Source organism: Oncorhynchus masou, chromosome 33 (assembly GCF_036934945.1).
Source record: "Oncorhynchus masou masou isolate Uvic2021 chromosome 33, UVic_Omas_1.1, whole genome shotgun sequence".
Classification (NCBI taxonomy): domain Eukaryota; kingdom Metazoa; phylum Chordata; class Actinopteri; order Salmoniformes; family Salmonidae; genus Oncorhynchus; species Oncorhynchus masou.
Genome location: NC_088244.1, coordinates 2,304,121 through 2,322,395, shown reverse-complemented (window position 1 = coordinate 2,322,395; position 18,275 = coordinate 2,304,121). Strand labels below are relative to the sequence as shown.

At 47.4% G+C, this 18,275-nt stretch overlaps 1 protein-coding gene across 1 annotated transcript in view; it reads left to right on the top strand.

Moving 5' to 3' along the window:
* Window positions 1-18,275, top strand: part of LOC135527629 (IQ motif and SEC7 domain-containing protein 1-like) — an 87,357-nt gene that overhangs the window by 35,555 nt on the left and 33,527 nt on the right. The window contains exons 2-5 of the mRNA XM_064956118.1: window positions 2,892-3,183; window positions 3,761-4,096; window positions 11,599-12,758; window positions 17,488-17,649. Of these exons, the coding sequence (XP_064812190.1) occupies window positions 2,892-3,183; window positions 3,761-4,096; window positions 11,599-12,758; window positions 17,488-17,649 (1,950 nt within the window). The remainder of the gene's footprint in view (window positions 1-2,891; window positions 3,184-3,760; window positions 4,097-11,598; window positions 12,759-17,487; window positions 17,650-18,275) is intronic.

Here is an 18,275-nt window from a genome sequence, read left to right as displayed (position 1 = left end):
TCTAGATGGTTGATATTGTGTCTCTAGGTATGTCCTAGTCTAGATGGTGGATGTTGTGTCTCTAGGTATGTCCTAGTCTAGCTGGTTGATAATGTGTCTCTAGGTGTCTCTAGGTATGTCCTAGTCTAGATGGTTGATGTTGTGTCTCTAGGTATGTCCTAGTCTAGATGGTTGATGTTGTGTCTCTAGGTATGTCCTAGTCTAGATGGTGGATGCTGTGTCTCTAGGTACGTCCTAGTCTAGATGGTTGATAATGTGTCTCTAGGTGTCTCTAGGTATGTCCTAGTCTAGATGGTTTATATTGTGTCTCGAGGTATGTCCTAGTCTAGATGGTTTATATTGTGTCTCTAGGTACGTCCTAGTCTAGATGGTTGATAATGTGTCTCTAGGTGTCTCTAGGTATGTCCTAGTCTAGATGGTTTATATTGTGTCTCTAGGTACGTCCTAGTCTAGATGGTTGATAATGTGTCTCTAGGTGTCTCTAGGTATGTCCTAGTCTAGATGGTTTATATTGTGTCTCGAGGTATGTCCTAGTCTAGATGGTTGATAATGTGTCTCTAGGTGTCTCTAGGTATGTCCTAGTCTAGATGGTTTATATTGTGTCTCTAGGTACGTCCTAGTCTAGATGGTTGATAATGTGTCTCTAGGTGTCTCTAGGTATGTCCTAGTCTAGATGGTTTATATTGTGTCTCTAGGTATGTCCTAGTCTAGATGGTGGATGTTGTGTCTCTAGGTATGTCCTAGTCTAGATGGTTGATAATGTGTCTCTAGGTGTCTCTAGGTATGTCCTAGTCTAGATGGTTTATATTGTGTCTCTAGGTATGTCCTAGTCTAGATGGTTGATAATGTGTCTCTAGGTGTCTCTAGGTATGTCCTAGTCTAGATGGTTTATATTGTGTCTCTAGGTATGTCCTAGTGTAGATGGTGGATGTTGTGTCTCTAGGTATGTCCTAGTCTAGATGGTTGATGTTGTGTCTCTAGGTATGTCCTAGTGTAGATGGTGGATGTTGTGTCTCTAGGTACGTCCTAGTCTAGATGGTTGATATTGTGTCTCTAGGTATGTTCTAGTCTAGATGGTTGATAATGTGTCTCTAGGTGTCTCTAGGTATGTCCTAGTCTAGATGGTTGATATTGTGTCTCTAGCTATGTCCTAGTCTAGATGGTTGATATTGTGTCTCTAGGTATGTTCTAGTCTAGATGGTTGATATTGTGTCTCTAGGTGTCTCTAGGTATGTCCTAGTCTAGATGGTTGATATTGTGTCTCTAGCTATGTCCTAGTCTAGATGGTTGATATTGTGTCTCTAGGTATGTTCTAGTCTAGATGGTTGATATTGTGTCTCTAGGTGTCTCTAGGTATGTCCTAGTCTAGATGGTTGATATTGTGTCTCTAGCTATGTCCTAGTCTAGATGGTTGATATTGTGTCTCTAGGTATGTTCTAGTCTAGATGGTTGATATTGTGTCTCTAGGTGTCTCTAGGTATGTTCTAGTCTAGATGGTGGATGTTGTGTCTCTAGGTGTATGTAGGTGTCTCTAGGTATGTTCCATTCTAGATGGTTAATGTTTTGTCTCTTGGTGTCTCTAGGTATGTCCTAGTCTAGATGGTGGATGTTGTGTCTCTAGGTATGTCCTAGTCTAGATGGTTGATAATGTGTCTCTAGGTGTCTCTAGGTATGTCCTAGTCTAGATGGTTTATATTGTGTCTCTAGGTATGTCCTAGTCTAGATGGTTGATAATGTGTCTCTAGGTGTCTCTAGGTATGTCCTAGTCTAGATGGTTTATATTGTGTCTCTAGGTATGTCCTAGTGTAGATGGTGGATGTTGTGTCTCTAGGTATGTCCTAGTCTAGATGGTTGATGTTGTGTCTCTAGGTATGTCCTAGTGTAGATGGTGGATGTTGTGTCTCTAGGTACGTCCTAGTCTAGATGGTTGATATTGTGTCTCTAGGTATGTTCTAGTCTAGATGGTTGATAATGTGTCTCTAGGTGTCTCTAGGTATGTCCTAGTCTAGATGGTTGATATTGTGTCTCTAGCTATGTCCTAGTCTAGATGGTTGATATTGTGTCTCTAGGTATGTTCTAGTCTAGATGGTTGATATTGTGTCTCTAGGTGTCTCTAGGTATGTCCTAGTCTAGATGGTTGATATTGTGTCTCTAGCTATGTCCTAGTCTAGATGGTTGATATTGTGTCTCTAGGTATGTTCTAGTCTAGATGGTTGATATTGTGTCTCTAGGTGTCTCTAGGTATGTCCTAGTCTAGATGGTTGATATTGTGTCTCTAGCTATGTCCTAGTCTAGATGGTTGATATTGTGTCTCTAGGTATGTTCTAGTCTAGATGGTTGATATTGTGTCTCTAGGTGTCTCTAGGTATGTTCTAGTCTAGATGGTGGATGTTGTGTCTCTAGGTGTATGTAGGTGTCTCTAGGTATGTTCCATTCTAGATGGTTAATGTTTTGTCTCTTGGTGTCTCTAGGTATGTTCTAGTCTAGATGGTGGATGTTGTGTCTCTTGGTGTATGTAGGTGTCTCTAGGTGTCTCTAGGTCCGTCCTAGTCTAGATGGTTGATGTTTTGTCTCTAGGTGTCTCTAGGTATGTCCTAGTCTAGATGGTTGATGTTTTGTCTCTAGGTGTCTCTAGGTATGTCCTAGTCTAGATGTGGATATTGAGTATTCTGCCATATTAAATCCAATAAGGACGACTGAAAACACCTCTGCTGTCCTACCTATCCCCTCATTCATATTTAAACCAATTGTCCTCTACTCTCTCTCTCCCTCTGTCTATCTCCATCTCCCTCTCCCTCTCTGTCTATCTCCCTCTCCCTATCTCCCTCTCTCTCTCTCTCTCTCCCCCCCTCTCCCTCTCCCTCTCCCTCTCTCTCTCCCTCTCCTTCTAGTGTGGAAGAGCCTCACCGTGACGACACAGGCAGTTTCTCCGACAGCACCTGTAGACAGGGACCCTACCTAAGCAGCTCTGATCATCGCTACAACAGTGGCCCCGGCCCACTGGGCCACCACCCCCAGGGCCCCCCGGTGGCCCCTCCTAGCCCTGCCTCCCTGGCCTGGGCCCAGAGGACCTGGCACCAGCCTGCCAGCCTGGCGCTCCGGAAGCAGGAGGAGGAGGACAACAGGCGCTGCAAAGCCCTGTCCGACAGCTATGAGCTCTCCACAGACCTACAGGACAAGAAGGTGTTTTTTCCATTTTGTGACTTTTTTAAGGCCCAATATCAAGGTGCTTTAGTCCAAGACTAGGCTTAATCTGTGTCCTGAAGTTGTTGTTTTCTAATTTGTTATATTCTGAATGAATACGGTATGTGTAATATACTGATTCTGCTGATGTTGTATTCTATGTTGTTATGTATTTTGTTGCTGTGTGACATAATGAAGACAAATTACTGAACATAACCCTGGTTCAGGTCCTTTTCAACAGAAACTAAAGAACATCCTTTCAAAACAGAGGCTATAGAGATGTCCCTTATGACCAATTTGTATAGGGTTGCTATGGCAATATTCCCTTACAAAGCTCCCCTAATCTCCAGCTCTGTCATTGTTCCTTTCCACTTCCTTCTGCTCTCTCATTGGTCCTTTACACTTCCCCCTACACTCTGATTGGTCCTTTCCAATTCCCCCTACTCACTGATTGATCCGTTCCACTTCCTCATGCTCTCTCTCATTGGTCCTTTCCACTTTCCCCTGCTCTCTGATTGGTTCTCTCCACTTCCTCCCATCTTCTCATTGGTTCTGTCCACTTCCTGTTTCTTGTAAGGTGGAGATGCTGGAGAGGAAGTATGGAGGTTACTTGCTCAGTCGGCAGGCGGCACGCACCATCCAGACGGCGTTCCGTCAGTACCGCATGAACAAGAACTTTGAGCGGCTACGAAGCTCTGCCTCCGAGAGCCGGATGACTCAACGTATCATCCTGTCTGACATGAGACTGCAGTACTCGTTTGACGAGCCCCAGGGCCAAGGGGTTCAGCAGGGACAGAGGTATCCTCACCCTGGAGGCCACCCTGGGGATGAAGAGATGCAGGCTGGGTCTCCTCCACGCTGCGAGGGGGACAGAGAGGAGTACACATACCTGGACGAGACCTTCTCCAAACAGGTGAGAGTTAGTAACATACCTGGACGAGACCTTCTCCAAACAGGTGAGAGTTGGTAACACACCTGGACGAGACCTTCTCCAAACAGGTGAGAGTTAGTAACATACCTGGACGAGACCTTCTCCAAACAGGTGAGAGTTAGTAACATACCTGGACGAGACCTTCTCCAAACAGGTGAGAGTTGGTAACATACCTGGACGAGACCTTCTCCAAACAGGTGAGAGTTAGTAACATACCTGGACGAGACCTTCTCCAAACAGGTGAGAGTTAGTAACATACCTGGACGAGACCTTCTCCAAACAGGTGAGAGTTAGTAACACACCTGGACAAGACCTTCTCCAAACAGGTGAGAGTTGGTAACACACCTGGACGAGACCTTCTCCAAACAGGTGAGAGTTAGTAACATACCTGGACGAGACCTTCTCCAAACAGGTGAGAGTTGGTAACATACCTGGACGAGACCTTCTCCAAACAGGTGAGAGTTAGTAACATACCTGGACGAGACCTTCTCCAAACAGGTGAGAGTTAGTAACGCACCTGGACGAGACCTTCTCCAGAAGATCATTTCTCAGGTCACGGTGTCTTTATCCAACCTGTGTGACTCTCCGTTCTGTCTTTATCCAACCTGTGTGACTCTCCGTTCTGTCTTTATCCAACCTGTGTGACTGTCTTTATCCAACCTGTGTGACTCACCGTTCTGTCTTTATCCAACCTGTATGACTATCTTTATACAACCTGTGTGACTCACCGTTCTGTCTTTATCCAACCTGTGTGACTCACCGTTCTGTCTTTATCCAACCTGTGTGACTCTCTGTTCTGTCTTTATCCAACCTGTGTGACTGTCTTTATCCAACCTGTGTGACTCACCGTTCTGTCTTTATCCAAAATGTGTGACTCACCTTTCTGTCTTTATCCAACCTGTGTGACTCTCCGTTCTGTCTTTATCCAACCTGTGTGACTCACCGTTCTGTCTCTATCCAACCTGTGTGACTGTCTTTATCCAACCTGTGTGACTCACCCTTCTGTCTTTATCCAACCTGTGTGACTCACCGTTCTGTCTTTATTCAACCTGTGTGACTCACCGTTCTGTCTTTATCCAACCTGTGTGACTCTCCGTTCTGTCTTTATCCAACCTGTGTGACTGTCTTTATCCAACCTGTGTGACTCACCCTTCTGTCTTTATCCAACCTGTGTGACTCACCGTTCTGTCTTTATCCAACCTGTGTGACTCACCGTTCTGTCTCTATCCAACCTGTGTGACTGTCTTTATCCAACCTGTGTGACTCACCCTTCTGTCTTTATCCAACCTGTGTGACTCACCGTTCTGTCTTTATTCAACCTGTGTGACTCACCGTTCTGTCTTTATCCAACCTGTGTGACTCTCCGTTCTGTCTTTATCCAACCTGTGTGACTGTCTTTATCCAACCTGTGTGACTCACCCTTCTGTCTTTATCCAACCTGTGTGACTCACCGTTCTGTCTTTATCCAACCTGTGTGACTCACCGTTCTGTCTTTATCCAACCTGTGTGACTCTCCGTTCTGTCTTTATCCAACCTGTGTGACTCTCCGTTCTGTCTTTATCCAACCTGTGTGACTCACCGTTCTGTCTTTATCCAACCTGTGTGACTCACCCTTCTGTCTTTATCCAACCTGTGTGACTCTCTGTTCTGTCTTTATCCAACCTGTGTGACTGTCTTTATCCACCTGTGTGACTCACCAATCTGTCTTTATCCAACTTGTGTGACTCACCGTTCTGTCTTTATCCAACCTGTGTGACTCACCGTTCTGTCTTTTTCCAACTGTGTGACTCACCGTTCTGTCTTTATCCAACCTGTGTGACTCTCTGTTCTGTCTTTATCCAACCTGTGTGACTGTCTTTATCCAACCTGTGTGACTCACCGTTCTGTCTTTATCCAACCTGTGTGACTCACCGTTCTGTCTTTATCCAACCTGTGTGACTCACCGTTCTGTCTTTATCCAACCTGTGTGACTCTCTGTTCTGTCTTTATCCAACCTGTGTGACTGTCTTTATCCAACCTGTGTGACTCACCCTTCTGTCTTTATCCAACTTGTGTGACTCTCCGTTCTGTCTTTATCCAACCTGTGTGACTGTCTTTATCCAACCTGTGTGACTCACCGTTCTGTCTTTATCCAACCTGTATGACTATCTTTGTCCAACCTGTGTGACTCTCCGTTCTGTCTTTATCCAACCTGTGTGACTCACCCTTCTGTCTTTATCCAACCTGTGTGACTCACCGTTCTGTCTTTATCCAACCTGTGTGACTCACCGTTCTGTCTTTATCCAACCTGTGTGACTCTCCGTTCTGTCTTTATCCAACCTGTGTGACTCACCCTTCTGTCTTTATCCAACCTGTGTGACTCACCGTTCTGTCTTTATCCAACCTGTGTGACTCTCTGTTCTGTCCTTATCCAACCTGTGTGACTGTCTTTATCCAACCTGTGTGACTCACCGTTCTGTCTTTATCCAACCTGTGTGACTCTCCGTTCTGTCTTTATCCAACCTGTGTGACTCACCCTTCTGTCTTTATCCAACCTGTGTGACTCACCCTTCTGTCTTTATCCAACCTGTGTGACTCACCGTTCTGTCTTTATCCAACCTGTGTGACTCTCTGTTCTGTCCTTATCCAACCTGTGTGACTGTCTTTATCCAACCTGTGTGACTCTCTGTTCTGTCTTTATCCAACCTGTGTGACTGTCTTTATCCACCTGTGTGACTCACCAATCTGTCTTTATCCAACTTGTGTGACTCACCGTTCTGTCTTTATCCAACCTGTGTGACTCACCGTTCTGTCTTTTTCCAACTGTGTGACTCACCGTTCTGTCTTTATCCAACCTGTGTGACTCTCTGTTCTGTCTTTATCCAACCTGTGTGACTGTCTTTATCCAACCTGTGTGACTCACCGTTCTGTCTTTATCCAACCTGTGTGACTCACCGTTCTGTCTTTATCCAACCTGTGTGACTCACCGTTCTGTCTTTATCCAACCTATGTGACTCTCCCTTTTGTCTTTATCCAACCTGTGTGACTCACCGTTCTGTCTTTATCCAACCTATGTGACTCTCCCTTCTGTCTTTATCCAACCTGTGTGACTCACCGTTCTGTCTTTATCCAACCTGTGTGACTCACCCTTCTGTCTTTATCCAACCTGTGTGACTCTCCGTTCTGTCTTTATCCAACCTGTGTGACTGTCTTTATCCAACCTGTGTGACTCACCGTTCTGTCTTTATCCAACCTGTATGACTATCTTTATCCAACCTGTGTGACTCTCCGTTCTGTCTTTATCCAACCTGTGTGACTCACCCTTCTGTCTTTATCCAACCTGTGTGACTCACCGTTCTGTCTTTATCCAACCTGTGTGACTCACCGTTCTGTCTTTATCCAACCTGTGTGACTCTCCGTTCTGTCTTTATCCAACCTGTGTGACTCACCCTTCTGTCTTTATCCAACCTGTGTGACTCACCGTTCTGTCTTTATCCAACCTGTGTGACTCACCGTTCTGTCTTTATCCAACCTGTGTGACTCTCTGTTCTGTCCTTATCCAACCTGTGTGACTGTCTTTATCCAACCTGTGTGACTCACCGTTCTGTCTTTATCCAACCTGTGTGACTCTCCGTTCTGTCTTTATCCAACCTGTGTGACTCACCCTTCTGTCTTTATCCAACTTGTGTGACTCACCGTTCTGTCTTTATCCAACCTGTGTGACTCACCGTTCTGTCTTTATCCAACCTGTGTGACTCTCTGTTCTGTCCTTATCCAACCTGTGTGACTGTCTTTATCCAACCTGTGTGACTCACCGTTCTGTCTTTATCCAACCTGTGTGACTTACCGTTCTGTCTTTATCCAACCTATGTGACTCACCGTTCTGTCTTTATCCAACCTGTGTGACTCACCGTTCTGTCTTTATCCAACCTGTGTGACTCTCCGTTCTGTCTTTATCCAACCTGTGTGACTCACCGTTCTGTCTTTATCCAACCTGTGTGACTCACCCTTCTGTCTTTATCCAACCTGTGTGACTCTCTGTTCTGTCTTTATCCAACCTGTGTGACTGTCTTTATCCACCTGTGTGACTCACCAATCTGTCTTTATCCAACTTGTGTGACTCACCGTTCTGTCTTTATCCAACCTGTGTGACTCACCGTTCTGTCTTTTTCCAACTGTGTGACTCACCGTTCTGTCTTTATCCAACCTGTGTGACTCTCTGTTCTGTCTTTATCCAACCTGTGTGACTGTCTTTATCCAACCTGTGTGACTCACCGTTCTGTCTTTATCCAACCTGTGTGACTCACCGTTCTGTCTTTATCCAACCTGTGTGACTCACCGTTCTGTCTTTATCCAACCTATGTGACTCTCCCTTTTGTCTTTATCCAACCTGTGTGACTCACCGTTCTGTCTTTATCCAACCTATGTGACTCTCCCTTCTGTCTTTATCCAACCTGTGTGACTCACCGTTCTGTCTTTATCCAACCTGTGTGACTCACCCTTCTGTCTTTATCCAACTTGTGTGACTCTCCGTTCTGTCTTTATCCAACCTGTGTGACTGTCTTTATCCAACCTGTGTGACTCACCGTTCTGTCTTTATCCAACCTGTATGACTATCTTTGTCCAACCTGTGTGACTCTCCGTTCTGTCTTTATCCAACCTGTGTGACTCACCCTTCTGTCTTTATCCAACCTGTGTGACTCACCGTTCTGTCTTTATCCAACCTGTGTGACTCACCGTTCTGTCTTTATCCAACCTGTGTGACTCTCCGTTCTGTCTTTATCCAACCTGTGTGACTCACCCTTCTGTCTTTATCCAACCTGTGTGACTCACCGTTCTGTCTTTATCCAACCTGTGTGACTCTCTGTTCTGTCCTTATCCAACCTGTGTGACTGTCTTTATCCAACCTGTGTGACTCACCGTTCTGTCTTTATCCAACCTGTGTGACTCTCCGTTCTGTCTTTATCCAACCTGTGTGACTCACCCTTCTGTCTTTATCCAACTTGTGTGACTCACCGTTCTGTCTTTATCCAACCTGTGTGACTCACCGTTCTGTCTTTATCCAACCTGTGTGACTCTCTGTTCTGTCCTTATCCAACCTGTGTGACTGTCTTTATCCAACCTGTGTGACTCTCTGTTCTGTCTTTATCCAACCTGTGTGACTGTCTTTATCCACCTGTGTGACTCACCAATCTGTCTTTATCCAACTTGTGTGACTCACCGTTCTGTCTTTATCCAACCTGTGTGACTCACCGTTCTGTCTTTTTCCAACTGTGTGACTCACCGTTCTGTCTTTATCCAACCTGTGTGACTCTCTGTTCTGTCTTTATCCAACCTGTGTGACTGTCTTTATCCAACCTGTGTGACTCACCGTTCTGTCTTTATCCAACCTGTGTGACTCACCGTTCTGTCTTTATCCAACCTGTGTGACTCACCGTTCTGTCTTTATCCAACCTATGTGACTCTCCCTTTTGTCTTTATCCAACCTGTGTGACTCACCGTTCTGTCTTTATCCAACCTATGTGACTCTCCCTTCTGTCTTTATCCAACCTGTGTGACTCACCGTTCTGTCTTTATCCAACCTGTGTGACTCACCCTTCTGTCTTTATCCAACCTGTGTGACTGTCTTTATCCAACCTGTGTGACTCACCGTTCTGTCTTTATCCAACCTGTATGACTATCTTTATCCAACCTGTGTGACTCTCCGTTCTGTCTTTATCCAACCTGTGTGACTCACCCTTCTGTCTTTATCCAACCTGTGTGACTCACCGTTCTGTCTTTATCCAACCTGTGTGACTCACCGTTCTGTCTTTATCCAACCTGTGTGACTCTCCGTTCTGTCTTTATCCAACCTGTGTGACTCACCCTTCTGTCTTTATCCAACCTGTGTAACTCACCGTTCTGTCTTTATCCAACCTGTGTGACTCTCTGTTCTGTCCTTATCCAACCTGTGTGACTGTCTTTATCCAACCTGTGTGACTCACCGTTCTGTCTTTATCCAACCTGTGTGACTCTCCGTTCTGTCTTTATCCAACCTGTGTGACTCACCCTTCTGTCTTTATCCAACTTGTGTGACTCACCGTTCTGTCTTTATCCAACCTGTGTGACTCACCGTTCTGTCTTTATCCAACCTGTGTGACTCTCTGTTCTGTCCTTATCCAACCTGTGTGACTGTCTTTATCCAACCTGTGTGACTCACCGTTCTGTCTTTATCCAACCTGTGTGACTCACCGTTCTGTCTTTATCCAACCTATGTGACTCTCCCTTCTGTCTTTATCCAACCTGTGTGACTCACCGTTCTGTCTTTATCCAACCTGTGTGACTCACCGTTCTGTCTTTATCCAACCTGTGTGACTCACCGTTCTGTCTTTATCCAACTTGTGTGACTCACCGTTCTGTCTTTATCCAACCTGTGTGACTCACCGTTCTGTCTTTATCCAACCTGTGTGACTCTCTGTTCTGTCTTTATCCAACCTGTGTGACTGTCTTTATCCAACCTGTGTGACTCACCGTTCTGTCTTTATCCAACCTGTGTGACTCACCGTTCTGTCTTTATCCAACTTGTGTGACTCACCGTTCTGTCTTTATCCAACCTGTGTGACTCACCGTTCTGTCTTTATCCAACTTGTGTGACTCACCGTTCTGTCTTTATCCAACCTGTGTGACTGTCTTTATCCAACCTGTGTGACTATCTTTATCCAACCTGTGTGACTCTCCGTTCTGTCTTTATCCAACCTGTGTGACTGTCTTTATCCAACCTGTGTGACTCACCGTTCTGTCTTTATCCAACCTGTGTGACTATCTTTATCCAACCTGTGTGACTCTCCGTTCTGTCTTTATCCAACCTGTGTGACTATCTTTATCCAACCTGTGTGACTCTCCGTTCTGTCTTTATCCAACCTGTGTGACTATCTTTATCCAACCTGTGTGACTCTCCGTTCTGTCTTTATCCAACCTGTGTGACTCACCGTTCTGTCTTTATCCAACCTGTGTGACTCTCCGTTCTGTCTTTATCCAACCTGTGTGACTCACCGTTCTGTCTTTATCCAACCTGTGTGACTCTCCGTTCTGTCTTTATCCAACCTGTGTGACTCTCCGTTCTGTCTTTATCCAACCTGTGTGACTATCTTTATCCAACCTGTGTGACTCTCCGTTCTGTCTTTATCCAACCTGTGTGACTCTCCGTTCTGTCTTTATCCAACCTGTGTGACTCTCCGTTCTGTCTTTATCCAACCTGTGTGACTCTCCGTTCTGTCTTTATCCAACCTGTGTGACTCACCGTTCTGTCTTTATCCAACCTGTGTGACTCTCCGTTCTGTCCTTATCCAACCTGTGTGACTCTCCGTTCTGTCTTTATCCAACCTGTGTGACTCTCCGTTCTGTCTTTATCCAACCTGTGTGACTCTCCGTTCTGTCTTTATCCAACCTGTGTGACTCTCCGTTCTGTCTTTATCCAACCTGTGTGACTCTCCGTTCTGTCTTTATCCAACCTGTGTGTGTTGTAGGTGAAGTCCCTGGCTGACTCCATCGATGACACCCTGACCTGTCAGTCTGGTGTGGAAGACGGTCAGCAGGAGGAGGAGGAGGAAGAGGAGGAGGAAGGTGACGGAGACGAGACAGGGGTGGAGGTGGATGACTTTGGAGAGTGTGTTTGGAGGCCCAGGGAGGGAGACAGACAGAGGGATGGAGGAAGAGGAGGAGTGGGAGGAAGAATAGGAGGAGGAGGAGGAGAGAGACAGAGCATGCACGAAGACAGCACAGCCACCTCCTACAACGACGTGACCCTCTACATGGATGACAGGCTCTCCTCCTCTCCCCTGTCCTTGGACCGGGCCCCCAGCAGCCCAGACACAGAGTACTGGAGCCCTGGAGTGTGTGGCGGCAGGGTGGGGGGAGGGGACAACAGCCGGGACACAGAGGGAGGGGGCAGCAGTAACAGCCGACACAGCACCCCCTGTACAGAGTGTAGAGACTACAGCCTTAGAGAAGCTCACCTACCCCTGTTGACCCTCGAACTCCCGAGCGACAGCTCTGTTGATATGAGTGACCGCTCGGGCTCTATAGGCCAACGGGTCTACGAGACAGAACCAGGGGGAGGAGTTGGTGGAGGGGGGTCGCCTCAGGGCACTATTAAACATAACCCCCACCCAAAGCCTCACCCCAACCCCAACGGGCGTGCTGTCCCCATACCTCCCCAGGCCCAAGGCCAGACTCGTACTGTGCTTCCTCACCACCCCCACCCCTCGGCCATCCCCTCCCACCTGCCCTACCACACCATCCTACACCACCACCATCAGCTCCCATATTACCCTCTACACCCAAACCACCCGCACCCCAATACCCCCTCCTCCTCCTCTCAGTCCCCCCAGGGACCACCCCTCACCCCCCTAGTTTCCTCCTCATCAGCCACACTGCCCCCTGGTGGCCAGGAGCAGGTCTGCTGTTCTGACGGAGACAACGACTCTCTCAGCTCCACCACCAACTCTAACGACACCATCAACTGCTCCTCCGGGTCCTCATCGCGCGACAGCCTCCGGGAGCCCCTCCCACCGCTCGGGAAACAGACCTATCAGAGAGAAAGCAGACACAGCTGGGATAACCCCGCCTCTAACAACGACGTGGTGCAGAGACGACAGTACCGCATCGGACTCAACCTGTTCAACAAGTAGGTTAGACTGTACCGCATCGGACTCAATCTGTTCAACAAGTAGGTTAGACTGTACCGCATCGGACTCAATCTGTTCAACAAGTAGGTTAGACTGTACCGCATCGGACTCAACCTGTTCAACAAGTAGGTCAGACAGTACCGCATCGGACTCAATCTGTTCAACAAGTAGGTTAGACAGTACCGCATCGGACTCAACCTGTTCAACAAGTAGATTAGACAGTACCGCATCGGACTCAACCTGTTCAACAAGTAGGTTAGACTGTACCGCATCGGACTCAACCTGTTCAACAAGTAGGTTAGACAGTACCGCATCGGACTCAACCTGTTCAACAAGTAGGTTAGACTGTACCGCATCGGACTCAACCTGTTCAACAAGTAGATTAGACTGTACCACATCGGACTCAACCTGTTTAACAAGTAGGTCAGACAGTACCGCATCGGACTCAATCTGTTCAACAAGTAGGTTAGACAGTACCGCATCTGACTCAACCTGTTCAACAAGTAGGTTAGACAGTACCGCATCGGACTCAACCTGTTCAACAAGTAGGTCAGACAGTACCGCATCTGACTCAACCTGTTCAACAAGTAGGTTAGACAGTACCGCATCTGACTCAACCTGTTCAACAAGTAGGTTAGACTGTACCGCATCGGACTCAACCTGTTCATCAAGTAGGTTAGACTGTACCGCATCGGACTCAACCTGTTCAACAAGTAGGTTAGACTGTACCGCATCGGACTCAACCTGTTCAACAAGTAGGTTAGACAGTACCGCATCTGATTCAACCTGTTCAACAAGTAGGTTAGACTGTACCGCATCGGACTCAACCTGTTCAACAAGTAGGTTAGACAGTACCGCATCGGACTCAACCTGTTCAACAAGTAGGTTAGACAGTACCGCATCTGACTCAACCTGTTCAACAAGTAGGTTAGACAGTACCGCATCTGACTCAACCTGTTCAACAAGTAGGTTAGACTGTACCGCATCGGACTCAACCTGTTCAACAAGTAGGTTAGACTGTACCGCATCGGACTCAACCTGTTCAACAAGTAGGTTAGACTGTACCGCATCGGACTCAACCTGTTCAACAAGTAGGTTAGACAGTACCGCATCGGACTCAATCTGTTCAACAAGTAGGTTAGACTGTACCGCATCGGACTCAATCTGTTCAACAAGTAGGTTAGACTGTACCGCATCGGACTCAACCTGTTCAACAAGTAGGTTAGACTGTACCGCATCGGACTCAACCTGTTCAACAAGTAGGTTAGACAGTACCGCATCTGACTCAACCTGTTCAACAAGTAGGTTAGACTGTACCGCATCGGACTCAACCTGTTCAACAAGTAGGTTAGACAGTACCGCATCGGACTCAACCTGTTCAACAAGTAGGTTAGACAGTACCGCATCGGACTCAACCTGTTCAACAAGTAGGTCAGACAGTACCGCATCGGACTCAACCTGTTCAACAAGTAGGTTAGACAGTAGCGCATCGGACTCAACCTGTTCAACAAGTAGGTTAGACAGTACCGCATCTGACTCAACCTGTTCAACAAGTAGGTTAGACAGTACCGCATCTGACTCAACCTGTTCAACAAGTAGGTCAGACAGTACCACATCGGACTCAACCTGTTCAACAAGTAGGTTAGACAGTACCGCATCTGACTCAACCTGTTCAACAAGTAGGTTAGACAGTACCGCATCTGACTCAACCTGTTCAACAAGTAGGTTAGACAGTACCGCATCTGACTCAACCTGTTCAACAAGTAGGTCAGACAGTACCACATCGGACTCAACCTGTTCAACAAGTAGGTTAGACAGTACCGCATCTGACTCAACCTGTTCAACAAGTAGGTTAGACAGTACCGCATCTGACTCAACCTGTTCAACAAGTAGGTTAGACTGTACCGCATCGGACTCAACCTGTTCAACAAGTAGGTTAGACTGTACCGCATCGGACTCAACCTGTTCAACAAGTAGGTCAGACAGTACCGCATCGGACTCAACCTGTTCAACAAGTAGGTTAGACTGTACCGCATCGGACTCAACCTGTTCAACAAGTAGGTTAGACTGTACCGCATCGGACTCAACCTGTTCAACAAGTAGGTTAGACAGTACCGCATCGGACTCAATCTGTTCAACAAGTAGGTTAGACTGTACCGCATCGGACTCAATCTGTTCAACAAGTAGGTTAGACTGTACCGCATCGGACTCAACCTGTTCAACAAGTAGGTCAGACAGTACCGCATCGGACTCAATCTGTTCAACAAGTAGGTTAGACAGTACCGCATCGGACTCAACCTGTTCAACAAGTAGATTAGACAGTACCGCATCGGACTCAACCTGTTCAACAAGTAGGTTAGACTGTACCGCATCGGACTCAACCTGTTCAACAAGTAGATTAGACTGTACCACATCGGACTCAACCTGTTTAACAAGTAGGTCAGACAGTACCGCATCGGACTCAATCTGTTCAACAAGTAGGTTAGACAGTACCGCATCTGACTCAACCTGTTCAACAAGTAGGTTAGACAGTACCGCATCGGACTCAACCTGTTCAACAAGTAGGTCAGACAGTACCGAGGGAGACGCCCTTACAAACCAGCAGCGATAGACACGCCCTTACAAACCTGCAGCGATAGACACGCACTTACAAACCTGCAGCGATAGACACGCCCTTACATCCCTGCAGCGATAGACACGCCCTAACAAACCTGCAGCGATAGACACGCCCTTACAAACCTGCAGCGATAGACACGCCCTTACAAACCTGCAGCGATAGACACGCCCTTACAACCCTGCAGCTATAGGCTTTCACAAGGACCTCTGAGTTAGTTGAGTAGGTCAGTTCTTCAAGGCCAGTTCTTGATTCTCTGTGTTGTGTGTCATTCTACTTTAAAAGTCACTTTGGATAAAATCGTCTGTTCAGTGGCATATACAATATTTTATAATAACTCCTGTTTTTCTGTGTCTCTCTCTCTCTGTGTCTCTCTGTCTCTCCCTCTCTGTGGCTCTCACTCTCTCTCTGTCTCTCCCTCTCTGTGTCTCTCCCTCTCTCTGTGTCTCTCCCTCTCTCTGTGTCTCTCCCTCTCTGTGTCTCTCCCTCTCTGTGTCTCTCCATCTCTGTGTCTCTCCCTCTCTGTGTCTGTCCATCTCTGTGTCACTCCCTCTCTCTGTGTCTCTCTCTGTGTCTCTCCCTCTCTGTGTCTCTCCCTCTCTGTGTCTCTCCATCTCTGTGTCTCTCCCTCTCTGTGTCTCTCCCTCTCTGTGTCTCTCCCTCTCTGTGTCTCTCCCTCTCTGTGTCTCTCCCTCTCTCTGTGTCTCTCCCTCTCTGTGTCTCTCCCTCTCTGTGTCTCTCCATCTCTGTGTCTCTCCATCTCTGTGTCTCTCCATCTCTGTGTCTCTCCCTCTCTGTGTCTCTCCATCTCTGTGTCTCTCCCTCTCTCTGTGTCTCTCCATCTCTTTGTCTCTCCCTCTCTCTGTGTCTCTCCCTCTCTCTGTGTCTCTCCCTCTCTGTGTCTCTCCCTCTCTGTGTCTCTCCATCTCTCTGTCTCTCCCTCTCTGTGTCTCTCCCTCTCTGTCTCTCCCTCTCTGAGTCTCTCCCTCTCTGTGTCTCTCCCTCTCTCTGTGTCTCTCCCTCTCTCTGTGTCTCTCCCTCTCTGTGTCTCTCCCTCTCTGTGTCTCTCCCTCTCTGTGTCTCTCCATCTCTGTGTCTCTCCCTCTCTGTGTCTCTCCCTCTCTCTGTCTCTCCCTCTCTGTGTCTCTCCCTCTCTGTGTCTCTCCATCTCTGTGTCTCTCCATCTCTCTGTCTCTCCCTCTCTGTGTCTCTCCCTCTCTGTCTCTCCCTCTCTGTCTCTCCCTCTCTGAGTCTCTCCCTCTCTGTGTCTCTCCCTCTCTCTGTGTCTCTCCCTCTCTCTGTGTCTCTCCCTCTCTGTGTCTCTCCCTCTCTGTGTCTCTCCCTCTCTGTGTCTCTCCATCTCTGTGTCTCTCCCTCTCTGTGTCTCTCCCTCTCTGTGTCTCTCCCTCTCTGTGTCTCTCCATCTCTGTGTCTCTCCCTCTCTGTGTCTCTCCCTCTCTCTGTCTCTCCCTCTCTGTGTCTCTCCCTCTCTGTGTCTCTCCCTCTCTGTGTCTCTCCCTCTCTGTCTCTCCCTCTCTGTGTCTCTCCCTCTCTGTGTCTCTCCCTCTCTGTGTCTCTCCCTCTCTGTGTCTCTCCATCTCTGTGTCTCTCCCTCTCTCTGTCTCTCCCTCTCTCTGTCTCTCCCTCTCTGTGTCTCTCCCTCTCTGTGTCTCTCCCTCTCTGTGTCTCTCCCTCTCTGTCTCTCCCTCTCTGTGTCTCTCCCTCTCTGTGTCTCTCCCTCTCTCTGTCTCTCCCTCTCTGTGTCTCTCCCTCTCTGTGTCTCTCCCTCTCTGTGTCTCTCCCTCTCTGTGTCTCTCCCTCTCTGTGTCTCTCCCTCTCTCTGTCCCTCCCTCTCTGTGTCTCTCCCTCTCTGTGTCTCTCCCTCTCTCTGTCTCTCCCTCTCTGTGTCTCTCCCTCTCTGTGTCTCTCCCTCTCTGTCTCTCCCTCTCTGTGTCTCTCCCTCTCTCTGTCTCTCCCTCTCTGTGTCTCTCCCTCTCTGTGTCTCTCCCTCTCTGTGTCTCTCCCTCTCTCTGTCCCTCCCTCTCTGTGTCTCTCCCTCTCTGTGTCTCTCCCTCTCTCTGTCTCTCCCTCTCTGTGTCTCTCCCTCGATGCAGGAAGCCAGAGAAGGGTATACAGTACCTGATAGAGAGAGGCTTCGTATCGGACACACCGGTAGGCATCGCCCGCTTCATCCTGGAGAGGAAAGGACTGAGCAGACAGATGATAGGAGAGTTCCTGGGCTGCAGACAGAAACAGTTCAGCAAGGACGTACTGGAGTGAGTGGCGAACCAATCAACTGTTCTGACTACAGCCAATCAACTGTTCTGTCTGACTCTAACCAATCAACTGTTCTGACTGCAACCAATCAACTGTTCTGTCTGACTCTAACCAATCAACTGTTCTGTCTGACTCTAACCAATCAACTGTTCTGACTGACTCTAACCAATCAACTGTTCTGTCTGACTCTAACCAATCAACTATTCTGTCTGACTCTAACCAATCAACTGTTCTGACTGACTCTAACCAATCAACTGTTCTGTCTGACTCTAACCAATCAACTATTCTGTCTGACTCTAACCAATCAACTGTTTGTCTGACTCTAACCAATCAACTGTTCTGTCTGACTCTAACCAATCAACTGTTCTGACTGCAACCAATACTATACAGTATTGTGTTCTGTCTGACTCTAACCAGTCAACTCTGCACTATACAGTATTGCATTCTGTCTGACTCTAATCAGTCAGCTCTGCACTATACAGTATTGTGTTCTGTCTGACTCTAATCAGTCAGCTCTGCACTATACAGTGTTGTGTTCTGTCTGACTCTAACCAGTCAGCTCTGCACTATACAGTATTGTGTTCTGTCTGACTCTAACCAGTCAGCTCTGCACTATACAGTATTG